General features: G+C 44.5%; 1 protein-coding gene across 1 annotated transcript in view; it reads right to left on the reverse strand.

The window, feature by feature from the left end:
- ADAM12 (ADAM metallopeptidase domain 12) overlaps positions 1–24,311 on the reverse strand; it is a gene marked incomplete at both ends in the record, with an annotated part of 329,128 nt that overhangs the window by 116,575 nt on the left and 188,242 nt on the right. The window contains one exon of the mRNA XM_080694881.1: positions 15,981–16,059. Within this exon, the coding sequence (XP_080551007.1) occupies positions 15,981–16,059 (79 nt within the window). The remainder of the gene's footprint in view (positions 1–15,980; positions 16,060–24,311) is intronic.

A 24,311-nucleotide genomic window follows, 5' to 3' on the forward strand; every position in this document is an offset into this window, starting at 1 on the left:
TGCACATGCGTGCCTGCAAATCCTGTTCTCTAATGATGCCACTGCTTGCAAAAAGCAGCCACAACGCGGTAGCTTCCTTCGTGAAGACAGATATCTGTCCAGAATCGAGCTTCATGTGTTCGTGGAACACAGGCTGTGCCGCAGCTCTCATGAGGGCACCGAGTGTCAAGAACTGGCTGAGCACACGTGGCGCCTCGTTTCGGTCCTCTGAATGTCAGCTGTGTGGGCCCCACAGGGAAGAGAATAGATCTTCTAAGGGGAAAGAGGAGTGGACACTCAGGTTTCATCCTGCCCCATTGCTCCTGTCTCAACAAAAGGCTCCTTCATTGATGATGGCAATAATTCACTTTTTCTCTAGGTCAGTCCAGTTTCTGTGCCCTGAAGACTATTTTGACTTGGCCCAAAATATAAAAAACTTGTTTGGTGTGGTGGCACACACCTTAATTCCAGTTATTTGGGAGGCTGAGGCAGGGGAATCTTAGGTTCAAGGCTAGTGCCCAGTAACTTAGCAAGATCCTGTTTCAAATTAAGAAATAAAAAGGGTTGAAGGTGTAGCTCAGTGGTAGAATGCACCTGGATTCAATCCCCAGTAAAACACACACACACACACACACACACACACACACACACACACGTGCACACATGCACATGGAAAAGATGGGTTTGAGTGACAGATGAAATCAGATAACACCTTAAGATAAGAGCTAAGACAATCTCTCTGTCACACAGTAGAGGACTAAATTTTGGGATCGTTTGAAAGGCAACAAAAGGAGAAAGATAGGCCGCAAGGAGATTTGTTATTTTTTAATTTTTTTCTCATTGGTTTTAGAAGTTCTTTATGTATGTATATTCAAGATATTAATCATGTATCTGCTATTACATGGGAAATCTCTTTTAATTTTATCTCTGACATTTTCTTTGCTCAGAGATTCTGATTTTTATAAACTCAAGATTGCTTATCTTTCAAAGATATGTCTTTATTTTCTTCTATCTTGCAATTAGTCTGAATTTTTAATTTTTTGGTGGTATGGGGATTGAACCCAGGGTCATTCTACTATTTAATTCCTCGTTGTCACTGAACAATATTCCATTAAATGTATACCTTGCATATTGCTTGGCCATTTTTCAGTTGATAGGTATGCGCACTGCTTTACTTTTTGCTATTATGTGCATGTGAGTGAAAGTTTCTTTATGGACATATATATTTTTTGGTTATTGTTGTTTGTTTCTTGTTATACTGGGATTGAACACAGAGGCAGTCTACCTCTGAGCTACAACCCAGATCTTTTATTTTTTGTTTTGAAATAGGGTCTTGCTATGTTGATGAGAGTCTCGTTAAGTGGCTGAGGCTGTCCTTGAGCCCAAGATTCTCCTGTCTCAGCCTCCCGAGTACTGAGATTCCAGGTGTGCATCACCATGCTTGACTGGACATGTCTTCATTTCTCTTGGATATAAAGCACTGTGAGCAGGTGCATGGGTACACAGCTGCGAGAGGTATTGCTGGATCCTATGGAAGCTCTGTGCTTAACTCTCTGAAGTACTTAAAAACTTTTCCCAAGCAGCTGGATCATTTTATTTATTTATTTATTTATTTATTTATTTATTTATTTATTTGTGGTACTGGGGATGGAACCCAGGGGCCTTCTACCTCCGGGATACCCTCCCAGACCTCTTTTATATTTTTATTTGGAAACAGAGTCTCTTAAGCCAGCTGAAGCTGGCTTCGAACCTGCGCGATCCTCCTGTCTCAGCCTCCCAAGCGTGTGGATTACAAGCGTGCACCACCACGCCTGGTGAAGCAGCTGGGTCATTTTATATTTCCATGAGCATTGTATGAAAGTTCCAACGTTCCAACTCCCTCATAATCTCAACACTGTGTGTGTGTGTGTGTGTGTGTGTGTGTGTGTGTGTTGCTGGTGATGGAACCCAGGGGCATTGTACCTCTGAGCTACATTCCCAGCCCTATTTTTTATCCTTTATTTTGAAACAGGGTCTCACTAAGTTGCAGAGGGCCTCCCTAAGTGGCTGAGGCTGGCTGCAAACTTGCTATCCTCTCAAGTCTCAAGCTCCCAAGTACTGGAATATAAGTGTGTGCCACCACACCCGGCTTTTACAAAAACTTCCTTTTGTTTATCCTTTTGGTTCCAGCCATCCTAGAGGATGCAAAGTGGTATCTTAACGGGGTCTGATTTCCACTTTTTTACTAGCTAACGATGTTACGCACCTTTTGATGTGCTGTTGGTCATGTGTACATCTTTTTTGAAGAAATGTGTATTCAAATCTTTTGCTTATTTTTTTAATTGGGTGGTTGTCTTTTTATTGTTGAGTTCTTTATATACCCTGGATACGAATCCCTTGTTAGATATGTTATTTGCAAATGTTTCCTCTAATGTTTCTTTTCATTTTGTTGATTATATATTTTGAAACACATAGGTTTAATTTTTGATGATCCTCAATTTTCTATTTCCTTCACTTTGGTCGCTTATGACTTAGGGACCCTATATAAAACACCATTATCTAAGGTTATGAAGAGTGATACCTATTTTCTTCTAAGAGTTTACAGGCTTCATTTGTTACCTTCATATATTTAATTCATTTGTAGTTAATTTATATGGATAGCTTGAAGTAGGACTCCAACTTTATTCTTGGGCTGCAGATCTCTAGTTATCCCAGATCCTTTGTTGAAAAGACTTTTTCCCCCCATTTAATTGTCTTGGTGACCTTGTCAAGGGCAAATATCCCTTTGGTATTGTTTTTCGTCAAAAGTTTCTGGGCTATTACTATATTTCATATTTCAGATGAATTTTATAATCAAGAATTAAGCTCCGTGTGACTTGGGTCACAGTAAAGAGCTGTCCTCTTCATGCACAAGGCACAGCTTTCCTTTTAATAAGGTCATTTTTATGTCCTTCAGTCTAGTTAAAACCTCTTTTTTACATGGGATATTAGAAAGCTTTTGTTAAGTACATGCACAGCTATTGTATAGCCATGTTGATAATACAAATAAGATCTTTTTCCTACTAGTATGTATGCTTATTTTTAATGAAAAGGGAAGCTTTTGTTTTTGAAGTTGATCTTAGTCATGTTGCCGGACCATCTTATCGGTTCAATAGTTGGTGGCATGCCTTAGATTTTCTACGGTATTTTTCTACGTTATTGTTCATATCAGTTGCAAACAACACATATCTCCCAAGTCTTTGAATCCTCTCTAACACATTGAGGGATGGGACAGCTTGTAATCAAGGCCCAAGGCAGGGGAGGGACCCGCCTATGAAGGTAAGCATGTGCACAGGCCATGGGCATTGGGACCAAGGCCGGCAGCTCATGCAGCCATCTTCTTCAGATGCAGAAGAGTGGTACTCACGGTACCTTGCTCCCACCCAGCCAGGCTGTCCTCATCCACAGAGTGTGGCCGAGGCACGTGGAGATGTGGTACAGTGATGCTGCCTGGCTAGCCACATCAGACATCCTTCAGGCCATGAGGTAGGGCCACCCTGCAGCCAGAGTGAATGTGTGAAATGATTTCCGAAGACACCACCACATCCATTCCCTCTCTCTAGGTAACTCAGATAATTCCAGGTCAGGTGATTAAGGGATTTGCGATAATAATTCTCTGACCCTTAGGGAATCACACAATTGGATTGCATTGCTCAGGACGTTTGAAGGGTCCTGGTTTTCTCGCAGCCTCTTCCACATGGGTTAGGGTTGTTTCAGCCTTGTCTACTCTGCAAAGATGTCAAAGCTGAAGATGACTAAGAAGGGAGAGGATGGATCAGGCTGCCTAAAGGGACCAGAATTGCTGGATTTTGACTTGCTGATCTTTGGCCCTGTCATAGCATTTCTCCTATTGTAGAAAAATATGAAAAGCCACTACAGGTTGCTAAATACTGGTTATATAAATTAAGAACCAATCATGACAATAATCTTAAAGGGTTTTTGCATTAAATGACAATAATCTTAATTACTGACCTCTGAAGTTTCAAACTCATCTATTCTGAATCTCAATTTATTTTCAACAGATTATTTATTAAATGTACTTTCAAATTAGGCACACAGAAACAGAAATACAAGCTCATTAAAGCATAAGCTGAGAACAAATTGGTATCAAATTAATTTCCAGCTCAGCAACTTGGTTGAAGTGTTACTGATGAGGCGGGCAGGGTGGATATGAACTTTTCTCAACTGTTCCTTAGAGGAAATCCCTCTGCTCTGTCAGCACTAGAGTTAGTGATGGCTCCTCAGCTGTCACTCCTTGGACTTACCTGAGACAGTTGACTGATATGCTCACTGTCACTCCCATAGAGTCACTTCTGAGCTTCCTGAGTATAATTACTAGAACCTAAAGTGAAGATTTGCCAAGACAACTCCAACTTCGCGAAAATCCAACTCACCAAACACACACAACTGTGCTTTCATTTTTGTAGTGTAGTGAGTCAATGCCTGGATGATTCCACAACTCAGAAAGACGCACCTGTCGCACCATGTGTCATGTGGTTGGCTGGAAATTTGGTTGGGAGAGTGAAGCAGATGCTTCAGGGCCCTGGGTGGGCAGACCCTCTTAGGTGGGGGCAGAGGCAGAGGGCCTTGGGGACAGTGCCACGCTCAGTGGCCAGCAGTGCCCGCTCGAGAGTCCGTGGAACGAATGTGCACCTGTATCTGAGGCCAGGTTGTATTCATCTCTGATGCTGCAGCAGGCCTCACGGACTCATGGACATTTGGCCCATTGAGGCTGGACATGCCACACCAGTGGGACGCAGGGCAGGCATCTGTCGTGCCAGAGATGGTCTGTGCTCCAGGTCCCCCTTGACCTCCTGATCATGTCCCTAAAGACACTCTGAACAACACTGCCTTACTGTGACAGCCGTCTCTGCCTCATTCTGCTGATCTGATACATTCTATTTCTACCAACAAAACCTAACATGGAAAAGAGCCCCAAATAGGCATAACCACAAAATTATATCTTTCCCTTTACAAAACCTCTAACCATGTATTTTATATACTTATTATTTAACCTAATGCATTTGCCCACTCCAGCAAAATACATTTTCCTTCTGTTTAATACTATCAATCAAATATAATGGTGGGTAAGAAGAAGAGGAGTAAGAACTTTTGAACTTGAAAATTGGTAGTCCTCAATGCCAGGCCCTGTGGGAAGTGAAATAAGACTTGTGTTACTCGACTCTCAGTGGACTAGAAAGAAAGGAACTTTATACATCAAAGTGGTAACAAAAATGGCCTGACCTTGGGACAAAAGGATGGCTAACAGATGAAGTCTGTTAGAGGCTGGTCTGGGAGAAAATGAGTTTCAGAACTTTTCTGCTAGGGACGCAGAGGGTCTCCTTGCTACCCCAACACAAGCGACACAGCAAAGGAGCTGGATTCAGCACCAAAGCCATGAGATGTTTTAGCTGGAAGGAGGCTCTGGGCCATCTAAAGGCCAACAGTGCTCTTCTAGCCAGTGTCTTTCCTGCATAGATGTGGAGATCGAGGCCCTGCTGCTGAACAGCCTTCGAAATCACAGAGGCAGGTGATGGCAGAGAGAAACTCACATCCCAGCCTCTTGACTTCGAGACAGACAGCATCCCTCTGCTGCCAGAAACACGTGCCCTCAAGGGAGTCTCTCTTTTTGAAATGCAAACCTGCATGAAATGCTTTCTTGAGTATAGCGGAGCCTCATGATGATGTCACTCCTGGGAAACTCAGGAAAGTGAAGTCATTTCAAAGTCAGCGCAGAGTCTGAGATGGGGGAGGGCATGTATGGCCTGGGCATATATGCTTCTTGCTGGCCTAAACTTCAGCATGACTGTGGTCAGGCCCTTGTTCTGCTGCACCAACCACATTTTCTTGAGACTCAAACAAGGTGCCAGTGCTTTTGAACAGAGGACAAAGTGTCTCTGCAGCCGAGTATTTGCAGAGCTGGCCTCGAGGATGTGCAGGACAGGATCCTGAAGGAAGCAGCCTCCACACCCATCCTCCCGGGGCTATCTCTGTTCCCACAACTCTAACAAGAACCAGGTCTGGGTAAAGACTGTACAGAACTAACCTCAGAACTAACCCACTCAAGCTATTTTGCTGTGCTGGAGTTCTGCATTAGGAAACACATGCTTAAGAAATTGTGTTCACATTCTTTGGGACCTCCCTGCAAACTGGGCCTAGAAACAGCACGTCTGTGATGAGGAGACGACTGGATCAAGCCAGAGATGGAAGTCTTGGGTTGAGACTCGGAGGATCAGGCTTGAATCTGTAGAATGGGGCAGATGCTCAGCTGCCCAGGGTTTTATGGATTAAATAAACTAGACATAAGGCACTGTTACACATTTGGAATACCAAAACAAGCATGGATGTGAAGCCTTTCAGGTCTGTTCCCCTCTGCTCTGACCCTCGCTCAGTGTGGCTTTGCTGGATGAGTGAGTGTGGGATGGGGAGGGAGAAGGGGTAGAAATCCCAATCCAGTAGAGAAGGGGTGCTACCTCCTGTACGTCCCGCTTGTCCCTAACTCCCAGCTCTGACTCTTCTCGGATGCTCTGTGGGATTTCCTGTAGATCCATGCAAAGGCTCAGGGAGAGTGTGGGTGGGGGCCTGGTCAGAAGACCCAAGGGGCTGGCTGCTATTTAGCAGGGACACACAGCCTCCAGAGCCTGGTCATCTCTGTGGACCTTCTTCAGCTATGGCTCACTTTCTCATCTATCATCATGATCTGAGGGACTTCTGAAGGAACACAGAGGACGGTGGCATTGGTCATGCACCTGTGGCGATGGCCGGCTCCCTCTCCTAAGGGCGTGACTGTGCGCAGGCTTGGTGTCTCGGCATGTTGGCATGGTGAAGCCCTGGAGCTGGGGTTTGGGTCTGGGCGTGTGACCCCATGGCTGTGTTCCTCAGGCCAATACCTTCTGCTCCCAGAGAGAAGGTCTGGCCCAGAGTCTTCCCACCTGGATACCAATGGAGGACAGTCACCGCAGCCCGGTGTCCTCTGGGAACCTGGGCATGGCTCTTCCTTGCCTGGCTCCTGGTGCTCTTGGCCTGGGCATAGCATGTCACCTGTGGTTGGCCTGAGAGCACCCCCAGGAAAGGAGCTGTATCCTCTTCCCTTCTGCAACATGGCCCGAGGGCCTGGGTCCTACTGTTCTGAGCTCAGTCAGGCCTTGCAGGGAGGGATGTACACAGCAAATTCCCAGAGGGTCATTCTGGCCTCTTCTCTCATATTCTAGCACTGGGCTCAGCCAAACACCCTCTGCTCTGCCCCAGGAACGAATGCTAGTCAGCTCACTATCATTTTGTCGACTAACTCCTTGAAAATAAACACCACTGCCAGAAGCGCAGAGCAGCAACACGCTGGGTTTTGTCCTGGGCAAGTCAGAGGCCACGTATCTCAGTGGCCAGGAGCCCAGATCCTAGGATCAGACCCAGAGAGGTTTGACTCCTCATTATCTGGGGCTTGATCTGGCTAATGTACCTCGCTATGTCTCAGTACCCTCATCTGGATATAAAAATAACACTCAGCATGTTGATTTATGGTGAAGGTCAAATCAGAGAGTAAATGAAAAGTGCTAAGTGCTAAGTGCCTTGCATGTTTCTGATGCTAAGTTGATGTCAGCTGCCACTCTGGGCACTCAGTGACACTCTCAAGGGAGTAACCCAGTGCATGAAAGGCAGCTGTGTCACCCTGAATGTGAATTCTAGGTAATCTGGACTTGTTCAAGGAATCAGTGGGGGAAGGTGTGGTGAATCAGGAGGCTCAAAATACAAAGGCAGAAGGGATTTTGCATTTCCAGAAAGATGTTCTAGAAGGGTCTGTTGCATTTCTTCTAGAAAGATGTTCTAGAAGGGTCTGTTGCATTTCTTCTAGAAAGATGTTCTAGAAGGGTCTGTTGACATCTATACTTTCTCACCATCCTGAAATGCTCCCCCTCTCACTCCCCCGGGTCATGCCTCCTCAACTTGAGGCTTGGTTTGCACATTCCTTTCTCCTTGCGGCCTCCCATGGTCCCTCAGCCCGGATCAGGCCTCTTTGGCCCTCCTTGGCCAAACAGACACTGTTTCTGATTGCTGAGATGGTGCTCGGCTCCTCCTTTCTGCCCTGCTGTGTCTCCTTGCCTGGCTTTAGTCCCCGCTGTGTTCTCAGGGGCAGGCGTGGTGGCCAGCACAGGGTAGTTGCTCAGTTACCATGAATGTAATGGACAAATGCATTCCTACTAAGCTCTGAGGACATCTGGGAGCCTCTCTGGATGGCTCCTCCAGCTTTCCCAGGGCTGTGTGGGGGATGCAAACACTACACATGTCATGTGTATTGTCTCCACTGGCCTTATTAGAAGTGACAATGTAAAACATAATCCTCCCTCACATGTGGCAAAGTCACCAATGCTTTATCCTGTCAGGGCAGTCGAGAGAAGACACAAGTGATCAGCTCCAAAATTAAAATCAGCCACTGCTCCAGATCGAGCAGCTTACCCTGATTGCTGAGATATTAAAAACAACGACAATAAAAGCCCCGAGCCAAAGCGGTTTGTATTTTATGTATAACTTTAACTTTTAGGAAAACGCAAATGTGGGCTGATTTTAGAGGGTGAGATGAGTCAGCACATTTCTTTTTGTTTTCCAGCCTGATTCAATAAGAGCAGAATCCCCAAGGCTGTGCCTGTCTCTTCTCCACCAATAACAACAGGAGAGCTCTGACCGTCCTTAAGGACCGGCTCTGGGTTCCGCAGAGCGAGCACGCTGCTGCGGTCCTGGTCACACAGCTGATGGCTCAGGGCGGCACTCGGAGGAGTGGGAGAAGGAGCTGCTGAGGGACAGCAAGAGCTCTTAGTTTCCCAATTACAAAAGGCAGATGTGCTGCTGCTTACAGAGGTTTGGGGTGCCCACTAATCTGTCCTCCAGTTGCTTCGTCCACTGAGGAAGAGACTCGGTCAGTTGAGAAACAACATTTGGCATCAACCTGGTTGTTTTTTGAAGAGGGGCTTGGGGCATATTTTGTAGAAAAATCAGGGTTAGGCCTGGGCAGACTTTGAGAATTTCTACCCTCTACCTCCTCTCGCCAGGCAAAGCCTAGGGACTCATCCTGAGGAAGGAGCCTTCCACATGGTCGCTTCATAGAACACAAGGAGACGGGAAGATCCCAGAGTCAGCCCCCGTGCACAGACCAACCATGGGAACTTGAGTTCCCTTCCCGGGAGAGCTATGAGTGCTACCCTTCTGAGATACTTCTATCCCGGCTATTTCTTAGGATGTCTGGGTTTGCAAGGCTCAGTTCTGCAGCCCACATCCAAGCAACTGGGCAGCTCGTGGGTGCTCATTGATCTGGTCCTGTATTTCTGCTGTTTCTTCTCTCATTCCATGTTTCTCTTCCAAATGAGCAATAAAGGAGAAAAAAATGGCCAAGAAAAAGAAAATTGGGAGGGGAAATCGAAGCCAAACACATAAAACTATTAAAATACCTTTAGAAGCACATCTTGTATATTCGAGACCTGTCTGTGTTAGACAAATACCCTTCTTTTCACAGACAGTGCACATTTGGAAAACTCTAGCCGATGGTCACGGCATTTATAAACGTTGACTTTGCTTTTCAGTCTTGGAATAACAGTTTACATTGTGAAGATAACCTTGGTGCCAAGTCTGAAAAGATATTTTAAATGAGATTTCAGGAAAAAAAAAAGAAAAAATAGAAAATCAGTTGCAAATTCATGGCACTGTCTCTTATGTATGAACTTAAGCATCAGATCCTAGTTTGGGGCTTCAATCTTTTCTTGCCAGCCAGCTTCATGTCTGCCCAACTTTTCATTAAACACCTTTGTTTGTCTGTCCTGCTGCAAACTCAACTCATCATCTTCTCTGCCTTCCATCCACTACTGCTCCTCAGTGGTACTGGAGAGGACCATATTGCCCGTCTGATGGCTCCATGGAAAAGAAGCCCCTTTAGTGACACCCACTCATCCTTGAGGACCAGACCTGGCTTCTTTTAGCTCTTTATCTGGCCAATTCTGTCCACGACCAGCCTGCTTCCATGGGGAAAACTTTCATCAATGCAACAGGCTTCTAACAAAGCTTGTCTTCTATTAATATTCCTCCCAAACCTTTCTTATTCTGCTTCGAGTCCCTTTCAAAAGCACAGAACTGAATACATCATTCTGTTGTATGATAATTTTCTGTGATCTTCAAATATTCAGTAGGAGAAAGATAAAACTCCTTGGTCTTGGAGAGTTTCATGGTGGTCTTGTTCTTCTTTACCCATTTCTAAGGAGGTAGATTAAATATCCCTTCCTTAGTAAACTGGTCTTCAAGGAGTCAAAACTAAATGGTGTTTTGACCTTTTATTATAAGAATCATATTAAATCATGCTTATTTTTATGTTTTTAAAATTCCCTGTCTCTCCAACAGAATTTATATGCTGAGGATATATTGTATCCAACATCTTCATCCCTGAGTAAATGAATGGATATTTGGATAAATTCTGACTAGCTTTATCCAAGATGCCATAAGAGCTAGGTGAATCATTTTTTGAAAACTTAGCATATGAAAGATACTATGTGAAGTTCTATGAGGCAAAAAGAGAATACAGAAACCTTTCCTACCCAGACAAGCTATTATAATCTCTATAATAGAAAAATACTATCAATTATAATATTATTTTCATTTGAAACTAGTAATGTATTGAATCACATGATTAGAGAAACCAATGCTGAACTATCCTTGCATTCCTCATAAGCATTTTTTAAAATACTGTACTGAATAGGGCTAATATTTGCTTAGTATTTTTGTAACTACGTTCATAGTTTTTTGCATGGCGCTGGCTCAGGGCTCATGCATGCTAGGCAAGTGCTGTACCGCTGAGCGACATCCCCAGCAATGTTCAGACTTTATAAGATTCATTTTGTATATACTCTTCCTGGTTCTTCTACTTCCCCCTCTTCTGTAAAAATAATATTTTTATTCTCAAGAAGCCATTTATTCTTTATAAGTTTGCCAAAACTTGCCTGGTACGAGAATTTGGTTCTCATGTTTGTAGGTAGAATTAAAAATATATATATTCCCAATTTCTTTATATAATTATATTTACATTTTCTTTTTCTTCTTGCACCAATGTTAAAATTTAAATTTTTAAGGAAATAATATTGTTCCTAATAGTCTTGGCATTTTGAAAATATCTCTAAATAGCAATAGTTATAGCCTTCTTTGCATTTCTAATATTGTTTACTTGAGAATGTTTTTCTTGATTAATTTTGTAAATGTCTTGTCTGTTCTACTAATATGGTCAAATGATCAGCTTTTGGTTCCTTTGCTACTCTCTTAGTTTTCTATTCGTTTTTAAAATTTCCATTTCTGAGACAGGTATGTTTAAATCTCTCTCTCTGGTCGTGAATGTGTCAAGGGATTTTTCAGGACCCTGTATTATTAATCAAATTATATTAACTTTATAGCTAGAGAATTTTCTCTTAAGGAGAAATGCAACATTTAACTGTTATATTGGTGCTAGAGGTGTGTGTGTGTGTGTGTGTGTGTGTGTGTGTGTGTGTGTGTGTTAGTGGGTATTGAAACCAGGGACATTCTACCTCTGAGCTACACCCCCAATTCTATTTTAATTTATTTTTATCTACTTATTTAGAGACGTACATGTACACAGTTGTTGGAGCGTGTCCTTCTGAGTCAGCCCCCTCCTTGCCCCTTCACCTCCCTTTGAGTCTTGAGGTTGGGATTGGCGTTTTGTACACAGACGCAGCATTCACTGTCTTTCTCTTTATGTGTTCGTCACCCTCCTCCCTTCCCTAAATCCCCTCAGCCGCTTCACTGGAGTCTCTGCTCTTTTACCTGATGTTACATTCGTTTACAAAATTCTTGCACAATTTCTCACCCTCCTTTTGAATTGTTCCTAGATAACGATCCCCTTGATTTCCAGTGATGACATGTTTTGGTTGCAGATTGAGTTTGTGATGTTAATAGGACGGTAGAAGCTTTCTTTGGATTAAGATTCATTTCCATCTCTTTCTTTTCACAAGCATTTTATAGTGTGTGTGTGTGTGTGTGTGTGTGTGTGTGTGTGTGTGTGTAGGGGGTGAACCATATAAAAACTATGTAGCTGGATTTTATTTTAAATTCTAAGCAGATAATTTGTTTTTATTTTAACATAACAAATTCAATCTATTTATACATAATGAGATTAAAATATCTCATTTATCTTATTAATTTGTTTTATATAATCGGTTTATTTTTTTAATTCTTGTCCTTCTTTTTCTGCCCTCTCCTTTGGTGACACGTGTATTTTATTCATTTAGAATTATATATTCTGGTTATTCTTTAAATAGCTATACTTACAGTGGTAAAATACACTTTTATTGCTTATCAAAATCTAAAGTTAAGCCAGACATGGTGGCACACACTTGTAATCCTGCACTTGAGAGGCAGAGATAGGAGAATCGCACAGGTTCGAAGCCAGCCTCCGCTGGCTTAAAAGACTCCATTTCCAAAAAAAAAAAAAATATATATATATATATAATATAAATTATATATAACATAATATATAATTTATATATAAATATTTTAAATATAAATATATAAATATATAATTTATATATAATATATAAAATATATATAAAGTCTGGGAGTGTAGCCCAGAGGTAGAAGGCCCTCCATAAATACCACTACCACCATAAAGAAAGAAAGAAAGAAAGAAAGAAAGAAAGAAAGAAAATCTAAAGTTAATTAGTATGCCTACTAATCTCCAGTACAATGCAAATTCTTAAACTGTTTTAAATCTGTTTTTTATCTTTTTTTTAAACTACTCAAATTCAATCATCACTATTGTAATTATTACTTTAAGTGGGTTGTTTAGATTTATTCACATGCAATTATTTTACTTATTTTTGCTTCTGATACCCTACCATTGCCTCTTGTGCTTAATTTTCTTCTTACTAAAATTTTTTCTGTTAGTTATTCTTGAGTAGATTTTTTTGTTAGAATCTTGATAGTAGTAAATTCTTTCACCTTTAAAGTGTATGTGTTTATTTCATTTTTATTTTTGCTAATTAATTTGGGTATACAATGGAAGGAGACCACAATTTTCCTTTGTCCTCCTGAAGTTAAAATTGCATGGCCGCAAATGAGAACTCCTTTGTTGGGTAGACAGATCTTACTTTGTACAAACTTCCCTTTTTCCCCAGGCAGTCTTGTAATACCTTCACGTCCTGCAGAGTCCCTGCCGGCCATCCTGGGAGGGGTTTATGTTCATTCTTATTACTCAGGACTTGGTGGATTTTTCGCCAAGGTTCACCGAGTCTTTCTTCAGTTTGGGGACACTCTTCATTAATTCTACTTAAACACTGCGTCTTTGCTGTTTTTAAGATGTCTTTTCGCTGTGGCATTTCTGTTAGACCCATTCTGTCCTCTGCGTTTCCCACTCTGGTTTTCCTATTAGCTCATATTCTTGGGAGGACAGATTCTTTTGTTTCTTTTCTTCACTGAAGCTCACTTACGGGGGCTTTGTTCATTGTTTGGTTTGTAACTTTGACTTGGGGCTGGTCTTTAATATTTTTATGATTTCTTTGCATGGGCATCACATGTAATCTGGGTTGTAAAAATATCCCTATGGAACAATTTTGGGGTTGGCTTTAGCCTGGGCCCATGGGCTTCACTGATGTGGGACAAGTTTTGAGGTCAATATCTTGACTGGGAATTCCATTCTTATGATGGTATTAAAATTTTGGATCTGGTCCCAGCCCATTTCCAACAAACACATGAAGCTAGTTGGAGTTTCAGTTTTTCTATTTTTTTGCATGAGATCTTTTTTCAATCCGGGCTGCCTGGCAGACAATTCTTTCTAGCCTCTTCTGTGGACTGGGAGAGTTCTTCCTGACTTTTTTTTTTTTTTTTTACATAGGAAGTAGCTCTCCAGAGGAGCTGTATCTGGGTGATTCATGATTGGAGGGGTCACTTCTATGGTCCCTGCTCCAAGCACATGGCTCTCTCTCTCTGGGTCCTGAAAAGTACTTTCGGGTCCCACAGCCTCAAGTCAGCAGCTAGCCTTCTGGGATAACATCTTTTCTTTGTTTTTGCCTCTGGAAAATTTCTTCAATTCTCTTTTAAGCTAGACTGAGCATCAATACAAATTCTTACTTGCTTTTGCTTTTTCAGGCTTTCAGAGTGTCTCCTTTTGGGTTATGCTATGGTTTAGATCTGAAGTGTCCCTAAAAGCTCATGTGTTGAAGTCTTGATCCCCCATGCAGTAGTGTTCAGGGATGGAGCCTTTGGGGGTGAGTGGATCATGAAGGCTCTGGCCTCATCAATGGTGTAATTAATTACTTGATGGATTCATAGCTTGTGGGCTATTGGGAGGAGCAGACTTTAGGAGGTGGGGCCTAGTTGGCCCTTGAAGGGAATATTTTTCCTATACCCCCTCTCTCTCTCTCTCTCTCTCTCTCTCTCTCTCTCTCTCTCTCTCTCTCTCTCTCTCTCTCCCCTCTCTCCCTCTCTCCCTCTCTCCTTCTCTTCCCCCCTTCTCTCTCTCCCTGGCTGCCACAGGAGAGCAGCTTGCTGCACCACATTTTCCTGTCATAATGTGGTGCCTCAGCACAGGCCCAAAGCCACAGGGCTAAGTGACCAGACTGAAACTCCTGAAACTGTGAGCCAAAACAAACCTTTATTCTTTTTAATATGATTGCCACCAAGTATTTTGTCACAGTGAACAAAAGCTGACTATCACAGGCTGGGAGGTCTCTAGCAGCTCATCTCACTGGGTCTCTGGGAGGAGGAGCTTCAGTTTAAAAGTGTCAAGTGCCAAACACATAATAAAGAAAATTGTTGGCATAATATAGAGAAGGGAGGAATCACCTCAGACAACAGGGGTGACTTGCAATACTTTGATGTATTCTTTTTAAAACACACATCAATTGTGTGTGTGTGTGTGGGGGGGTCCTGGGGATGGAACCCAGGAGCACTCTACCTCCAAGCTATACCCCCAGCCCTATTTTTTATTCTTTATTTTGAAACAGGGTCTCATTGAGTTGCAGAGGGCCTCACTAAGTAGCCAAGGCTGGCCGTGAACCAGGATTCTCATGTCTCAGTGTCTCAAATACTGAGAATACAAGTGTGTGAAAACATCCATTGATTTTTAAAGCAAGAAAATTTCTTGGTCCTCAGGCGCAATGACATCCTTTTTCTCTGGATCTTCACATTCAAATGTGGAGCCGGCCATTTGCACACATAGAAGGTTCCAAAATAAAGTTTAAAGGAACCAATAGAATATAATTTCTTGAAAGTACATACAAAAGTTCAAATATTAGAAAGAGAGATAAACGTCAAGTTATAGTAATACTCTTGATAAAGAATGATATTAGCATCATGGATATGTTTATAATAGTTTAAGAAGTCAGTTTTTCTTTAAAGTCCTTTTCTTCCTCTACCTTGCCTTCTTTCCCTCCCCTCCCTCTCTCTTTCCCTCCTTCCTCTCCCTTCCCTTCCTCTCTCCTTCCTTTTTGCTGGGGATTGAACCCAGGCATCCCAGCTGTATTTTATTTTGAAATATGGTCTCACCCCGTTGGCTTTAAACCTGCGATCCTCTTGTCTCAGGCTCCCTAAATATGGGATTACAGGTGTGCACTATGGTGCCCATCTTCCTTTACATGTTTTAAAGGTACTTCCAAGTTTAACATACTCAAATGCAGTCCAGGTAGGACTGCTTTCCAAGCTATTTCTGGCTCCAGCTCGGTTTTCTAAAAGGGGTTTGCCCAATGACCCTCCCGTAGGCCTTGGAAGGTGGTTTCCAGGCCATCCCCATCATAGAGTCTCGAAGGGCTGTCCTGACACAGACTTGGCCAAGGCCAAGTTTTTCTGAAGCAGCAACAGCATGCCTAAACATTAGGGATACACAAAGTGCTTCTCAGGACTTAATTAAGAATCTGGGCATGGTACTTGGCTCAGAATAAAATGGCTACAAAGTTTAAGCACAGATTCAATAACAGAGAATTATGTTGATTTAAACGTGCAGACATTACCGTGTAATTTCGAGTGAGGGAGACATCAGTACCGTCTTGCAGATAATGGGTTTCCGTGAAACCGCTGGCAATGAGACCTCTGTGGAAACATAAAAACAACATAAAATGATGAGTACAGAGTTGCACCGATGTGTTGCTTGTGAACGTCTAGGCCCTGTGCAGCAAGAGGTCTGACCTCCTTCTTATCTTGCAGATAATCAGATGGGGTTCCCAACGAGCGAGCCTGCACCTGGTCAGGTGACTCAGAGAATCTGGAGGAGACACAGGTAGGTGATTGAGATTGTGTGCTCTGCACAATAGCCCAGGTGTAGGGTCTCTTCCCACTTTGTCCTCCAGAGCACACACACCTATGCATGCACAGGTGCATATATGCACGCACGCACTCCTCTAGCCACAGTACAGGACCTTGGATCACACCTGGAAGTCACAGGGCCCCACAGACTAGAATCAGTGGCTGGTCCACCTGCTAGGGAAAGGCTTCTGGATCCACGGGAGTGCCCCTGCTGTTTCCCCCAGCAGGTAAGAGAGCCAGCTCTCCGTGTGGAAATATCACAGGGGTGGTTAGAAGAAAAACGCCACACCCAAAGCAGTGACTTAGGAAAAGAGTGGGAAGGAGTAATTTTGGATACACTGAACTATTGAATTTCCGAGATTAACTGAATGATGGAACTCCAGCCCCTCACGCCTGTCGCAACTCAAAGCATTCGCAATTCACCAGGTCTTCATCAGGGACAGCAAAGCACGGGTATTTGGGTATTAAATTATTTTTCAACCTCTCCAGTTATGTGAACTCTTTTATATGCTGCGTACAACCTTGGGAAGTATTTCCTTTTGTACCTACAACATGCCAGCTTTTAGCCACTGGAACACAAAGATAAATAAAACCAGCTCCTGCTCTTAAGGACAGGGCAGCCTGCTGAGGGGACAAGCAAAGAGCCACCCAATGTGGAAGGTGGCGCAGAGCAGAGATGGCGCCTCCTGAGGCGAGGGTGGGGCAGTAGAGAGGGTGCGGGCCAAGGGGAAGCTTTGCGGGTTTGCTGGCACCTGCTGGGTTTTAACTGATGCAGTAGGAGGGGGTGGGGCACAGAAGTGAGTGGAAGGAGGTGTAACTCCAGGCAGAGGCTGACAAGGTCAGGAGACCTGCAGGTTTGGAATCTGGGGAGCCAGGCTGGTACAAGACAAGGAACGGCTTCAGACAGAATCTAGGTTTCATCTGTCTGTGCAGTAAGGGGCTCAGTGTTCTGAATTCTAAGCTGTGCAGAGGGCTCAGCAGAAGGTAATGGCTGGCGCCGTCTGCCCTCCCCTGTCCTCAGAGGGTGCTCGCCACACCATTTGGTGCTGCTGGGAATCACTCCACTCCTGGGTCAGAGATAAACACACGGCCAATCATAGGTCTTTCCTACAACATGCTGTGACCCAGCACGCTGGGGAGAGGTCTTTCCTTTTGTCCCCAGGATCAAGATGTGGCCACAGAGCTGCCTTCAGCCTGCATCCTGCTTCCAGAAGATACAAGTAAGGGGCATGAAGCTGTTATCCTGCAGTCATAAAGGAAGAAAGCGGGAGATGGTCCGGGTACCCCCGGGGCTGTGCCATCTCTTATTTTTAAAATACATTTCTCTCTTTGGCTTCAGCTGGTTCAAGTTGGGTTTTGCAACCAGCATCCTGATAAATATGTCAGCAAAAGGATAAAAGCAGGAATGCTGCAAACATAATGGACTAGAAATACTTTCCTTACAAAGTCAGATTTCCTCAGCCCTTCTCCCAGCCAAGTTCAGAACTGGGGGGAATCTCTCTGTTTTATGTGGATTTCGATATATTTAGGACATGCCTGGCTTAAATCAGACCCTTACAGCGGGTCTGAGTCGCGCTCTACTGAACAGTGAATATTTGAGAAGGGAGTGCCAAAGATGTAAAACACAGACAGCCTTCACCCTCTGAGACAGGCACGCAGGTCTCCTGTGCCCCCTCTCCTCTCTGCTCAGGAGTGCACAAATCATGCTTAGGAAGTTTAGCCCCCCTGGCAACATTTGACTCTTAAACCCCAATTTTCTAAGTCCTCTCGTCCTCTAAGACACCCCATTGCCAGGGGGACTGAAGCCTTACAGATGGTCAGGAACAGAGGACGAGGAGGCCAGGAGAGTGGGCAGGGCAGGAGCGGAGGAGACGAAGCCTTGAAGTGAGAAGTTTGGAGAAGGGCTGGACACTGTTCCCGTGGCAGAGGGCTCCAGGAAGGTGAAGGGGACTGGTGTCTTGGCAAGGGCAGCAGCAATGAGAAGTGGGGCAGGAGAGCCACCGTGGCTGGGACCTAGGATGTCTTCCAAAAGCTCATGCACTGAAAGCCTGATCCCAGTGCAGCAAGGTTCAGAGGGAGAACCTGTAGGCAAAGACTGGGGATCATGAGGGCTCTGACTTTATCAGTGGATTGATCCGTCTGAGAGCTGCATGGACAACTGAGAGGTGGAACTTAGCTGGAGAAAGTAGGTTGCTGATGGCGTGCCAAAGAAGGGTTTCTCTTCTTCTTTCTTTCTCTCTCTCTCTCTCTCTCTCTCTCTCTCTCTCTCTCTCTCTCTCTCCCTCCCTCTTTCTCTCTCTTTCCTTCCTGGCCACCAGGAGCTGAACAGCTTTCTTCCACCACTCCCACCACCATGATGTGTCTACCTTGAAGTCAGCCAACCATGGATGATCCCCTGAAACCCTGAACCCAAATAAATCTTCTTCCTCCAAGTTGTTCTCATCGGGTATGTCGGTCCCAGCAATGAAAAGCTAATACAGAAGCGGACTATTCAGGGTGGTCTTCAAGGGAAGCAGAGAGACAAGAATGCAAGAATGTGAAATCAGGAGTTGGGGTATTGAGGGGAGTGGACCATAAAAAAGGGTGGGCTGTTTGGGCTGTTGAGGTGGAGGGAGGGGTACAGGGGGCAAAGCTGCAGAGGCTGGGTGGGAGAATGCACAGGTGCACAAAGCAGGAGAGACCATTGTCCTTCTTGGCAGGATCTTCCATCATGGCCAGGGACACCTGGCCAGCCTCAAGGTCACAGAGAAAGGAGAGGAAACACTTAATGCAGCTTAGGTTATTCCTTATTACATCATTTGCTCTTCAGTTATAATTTTACTTATCTCATGTTTTATTAATAATTTGGTAATTTAGTTCTTAATGTTGGATTTTTATTTTGAACTCATAAGGCTTACAGAAACCCAGAATAAGGAGAATCACATCTGTATAACAAGAAACCATCACCTGCAGACTTCTGACCAGGCCTCACTGGGAGCTAGTGTGGATGGAGGTGCCAGGAGAAAACTCGTTTGCCGTATGAGAGGAGATGGGACATCCATCAGGGATGCTGGGGGTGGGAGAAGATGAACTCTGGGAAGACGTCTGTCAGCCAAGTAGGGGGCAGGGGAATTCAGCAGCGAAGTAGCAGTGAAGTTAATGATCATTTTTTAAAAAATGTGATTCAGTGTAGCACGGTTCTTCAGTGTCATGAAAACGGAATTTGAGTTAGGCAGAAATATATCCACAGTTACACTCTGGGCTCGGGGATTCCTTGCGGACTACTGCAGATCCTCTTTTGTAGGAGGTGGACAGGGTCTCCGTTGTGACCAGGCAGCCAGAGACTTGCTCCATGCCCAGTTTCTCTCCTATGGTCTGGAAAAGCAATTCCAGCCCTCAGCTCAGACGCACGCTGACAGTTGTACATCTTTTACCTTTGACAGATGTTGGCAAGTGGAGGAGGGAACACACCTGGGGGTCCCTGAGCCCTTCTCTGAATTTCTCAGTACCAGCTCCCGGATCCTGCTGGTCCTTCCCCAGCTACAGCCCCTGTCACCCCACCAGAACCTTGGGCGTGAAATCCTGATGCCTCCCCATGGCCTCTCCCTGCCCACCCTCCCTCCGCTCCAGGGCCATCTTCCCTCTGGCTCATACGCCAGTCGACACTGCCTCTGGCTGGTTCTAGAACATCCCAGACTCTCTCTCACTGAGGCCTTTGCATTTGCTGGAAATACTCTTAGCATGGCTTTTCAAGCAGGGTTTGGGTGAAGTGCCTCTTCCCAGGGGAGCCTCTGCTGATGTCTTATCTAAAGCAGCTCCATCACCCCCCTGCCCCTTTGGTTCTCTGTAGTGACGATGTCCTATGTATCTTAGTCATTCGTTTGTCTCTCTCTCCTCAAGAATGTAAGCCATGAGGCCTCTCCGTGGATGTCCCAGCCCTGCAAAAAGCCCACCACAGTTCCTTCTGACCACACAGTTGATATCTGCTGAGCACTTACTCTGGGCCGGCCATCTGCTAAGGACATTATATTACTCAGTCCTAGTTTCTAGCTAGTTAGAGGCTATGTTTAATTTCAACTAAATGGAAGAAACCAAGACACGGGAGGTCAGGGAGGCCAAGCCACCTGCCCAAGGTCACACCACAGGCGGCAGTGCTGGGTGGTCTCCTGCTAGGAGCTGTACATTTGATCATCATCACCCTGTGGTACCAGCAGATGGGACAAGCTGCTCCAGGGGTATTTTCTGACCTTTTGCTGCAGGTGCTACATATAGGTGAATATGTGCTATGAGGAATGATGGATGGATAATCAGTGGATGCCTGGGTGAGTCTGTGGAGATCATGACTAAGTATCCCAGTGGGCCCAGGACTCTCCTCTCCCTCCTGGGTGATGTGGGTTTCATCTCTTTCTCCAGAGTCAGGGGTAAATCCAAGAAGATGCTTAATCGAGGCCTTCTAAGATGTGTGCCTAATTTAAAAGTGGCTAAAAGTCAAAGGTCTCTGGAGAAAATGGAGGAGGGCAGATGGACAATGGCCACGCTGGGTCTATGATGACCATGATCCCAGAGATTTCTCTGAAGAGCAAATCCAATGAGATGGACTCTTGCATGTCAGCCAAAGGAAAAAGAAAGCGAATGCATAATTTCTCAAGATCTAACAAGGCATTCTGTTCTCTCGACACCAGAAAATACAGCACAGTTGAACTGTACCAGGAACTGGTTTTTCCTGTTTCTCGTTTTGTTTTGCTGCTACAGGTGATACCTAAATATCCTTTCATTTAGCCAGTATTGGCTGTGCCAGACATTGGGAACAAGACACTCCAAGAGCTCCTAATTGGGGAAGGATGAATTCCAAGTGGGCAGAGCTCAGTGACAGAGACAGGCTCAGGGTTTGTTCACAGTCCAAGAAGAGCTCAGCCTGAAGCCAGCCTGGGATGTGACACAAAGCACGTGAGTGGTAAGCGATGATGGAGAAGGAGTCACGGTGGTAAGCGATGATGGAGGAGTCACGCTGGGCGATGAGGTGAGGGGTGGGGGAGGAGGAGAGCATTCCAGATGGCGTTGGGCACACACTGGAAGGCACGGGGATGCGGGGCAGCAGCCGGCGGGCCATGGGTGGAGGGCATGAGAATTCACACGGAGACTGAAGGTGGGCCACGTGCTGCCGCCCAGATGGGCAGGTGGAGGTGGATTCTGTGGACCACCAAGTGCTACGGGCTTTGACCCATGCGATGGGAGCTGCTAGACACAGAAGTGAGCTGGGCAGATGGACTCTGGAGCTGAGCGCCTCCATGACACCACATGGGGAAGACTTGGAGGGAGAGAGAGGGAGAACAGGCCACTGGAAAGTCACTTAGGAAAATGGCTGGAGTGTCTCAACATAGGTTTATGCAGGACGTCTGCACTGGGGAAGCAAAACCAAAGGATCCAGACTTGGGAAGGTGATAGTAGAGCTGGGTATGTCACTGGGCATGGGCACGGAGACACTGAGCTCTGTGCTGAGGGACCTTCTCTTGGACATGTCCATCAGCAGCTCTGCTCTGAATATGGGGTCGGGAGTAGCTTGGCCCAGGACAGAGACCAGTGCTAGGCAGCATACACTTTTCAATGGGAGGGAAATAGAATCCCGTCATGCCCACCAGAGTGCTGTGTTTCCGATTTCAAAGCCTTTGGGTCTGCATGGCTAAAAGAGATCACTTAGAATTTAAATTTCTAGGACACACAGATGTAGGTAAAGTTCTTATGGACATTTCTAGCATTTCTGAAGCAATCTGAATACTAAGCCAAATTGCCTCTAAATTGATTTTAAGACTAATATTGAAACTATCCTTTTCTAAATTGGCTGTTTATATAATTTCCTAATAGAGTTTGAAAGAGATGAATTTTGTTGGAATGACACATTTTATTCTCCGCATCACAGGGGAGCAGAGAGAAACACTCATTCATTTTTATCTGGGCCGAGGGCTTTCTCTACCCCTGGCCCCTGGAGGGAACACGGCTTTTTCTCCTGTGTTCCTGTGGGATGCCGCAGGACTTTCTGTTCTATATTATTTCATTTGCCTGTCTTTCTTCTTTCTAAGTTGAGCTAAAGAGCAGAAGCTATGTCCCTAGCCCAGCACAACATTGGGGACACAGTGCATGCTCCATAAATAAAAAGCATGACAAGCTCAGAATCATAATTATAGGAAGCAGCCCAATCTGGATAAAGTGTATCTAAACTAATTGCATCAATTAAAAAGAAAAGAATTATGGCTCCCGTTGCTGTCAGCGATCCAAGAGAGAGTGTGTGGGGTGGGGACATTCATTCACTAACCCATTATTTCAACAATTCCCAGTGGTCTCAGGTCATCCAGATCAACAAGTTATCAATGGTATGATGGTTTAAATGAGGGGAACAGAAAAGGAAAGGCTGAGATTGGCATCAATTACTTAGATGATGAAAGAACTCATTGATGGCTAGTCAGATTTTTCCTATTATTTCTTTGAAGGCCATACATATGCTTTGCAAGTGTAATTATTCTGCACAGCATATTCATAGGAAAGTGTGACAAGATGGTCCTTGTTTGTCAATTAACACTAGCAGGCACCACGGATCCCCTTTGCAATCAAATCATACATGCAAGGTGGCCTTTGGTGGCTGCTTCTTCCCGTGAACCCATTTGGTATTCAGAGTATCCAATCCTGTTCTCTCCCAAAGATTGACTTTATCACCAGTTATTATTCCACAAATTACAAAATCATTCAGATATAAATTTCAGTAATGGTTTTCTTTCACTAGAAGGTGGAAATCAGTTACAGACATTCTCATTTGAGGGCTAAACTTCCCAGGGCTTTAACATAATGCAGCACACAATAAAAATCATAATTAAAACCCATGATCAGTATGTTTCTAACTACTAAAATGATCATCTTTTATTGAACATTATCCATCACTGAATCAGATCTAACTAAACTTAGAAGATCAAGAGGTAAGCCACTGTGTACTCAGCGCAGACCCCACACACTCTGAAGGCCTTGCTATGGTTTTCAGAAAAACATTAGACTGGCTGGAATCTTGTCATCCTTGGACTGTCAGGCCTACTTTATGGGATAGTTCAGACATCGCACTATAAATCAGTTCATTGAGGTGGAAAATAGGAGGACGAGGGAGAACAAGAGTAAGAGAGCTATCTGCTGCTTGCTCCTCTGCTTCTCTTAGACCTGGTTGGTGCAAATACGCATTTTCTTGGTCTTGTGCTCCTCCTGGAGGAAGCCAGCCTGTCTGGTGAGCCACTGACCTCCTGGGGTCTTGATGGTCGAAGCAAAGCAAAGCATGGCCACCATCTCCCTTGGGTCCTGTCCCCCTCATCAGTATCGCCACTTGGCCACCGCCTCCTACTTCTGCTCACAGTGTGCCAGGCCCTGGACCCTTGGCATTTTTACATGCACTTTCTGACTTTATTTTGACAGAGACCCGGTGAGATAGAAACTGTTAGCATCTGCCTGCTGAGGAAGAGGAAAAACACTTAGAAAGGCTAAGCCACATGTCCCAAACCACACAGTGGAGCCTGAAGAGACTGACCTGGACTCCGTCTGGCTCCAAAGCCCACCCCTTCCCAGCCACTGGTCCACACTGCCTTTCCAGGGAGAATATTAGCACGCAGGATCAAAGGTCTGAAAAATCAGCAACTGTAAATCATATTCCATATTTTTTGAAAAGTGTTTCTATAATGCTGGGACAAACAGTTGAAAATGGGAGCTTAAGCTGTTAATCTTCCCACTCAATTCAATTTAGTTGCAAAATTCAGATTATTTTTGGTTATAATTCCAGCATTCAGGAACCCTAACCACTTAGAATTGTGCATCTGTAAGAACACGGAGAGCATTTACATTCCATTTTCTTTTGTTAGACTCCATTTACTAAAATACTCAAAATGATCAAAACAGTTTCTGTTTTCCTCTGGAATTAAGAAGAAAGGAAGAAAGAAAAAAGAAAGAAAGAAAGAAAGAAAGAAAGAAAGAAAGAAAGAACAGGCTCCTTTTGCCCAGCTCTTTTTCATTTAGTCTCAGAAACTCTAATAAAT

The sequence above is a fragment of the Muscardinus avellanarius genome, assembly GCF_963383645.1.
Source record: "Muscardinus avellanarius genome assembly, chromosome: 4".
NCBI classification, from domain to species: Eukaryota; Metazoa; Chordata; class Mammalia; order Rodentia; family Gliridae; genus Muscardinus; species Muscardinus avellanarius.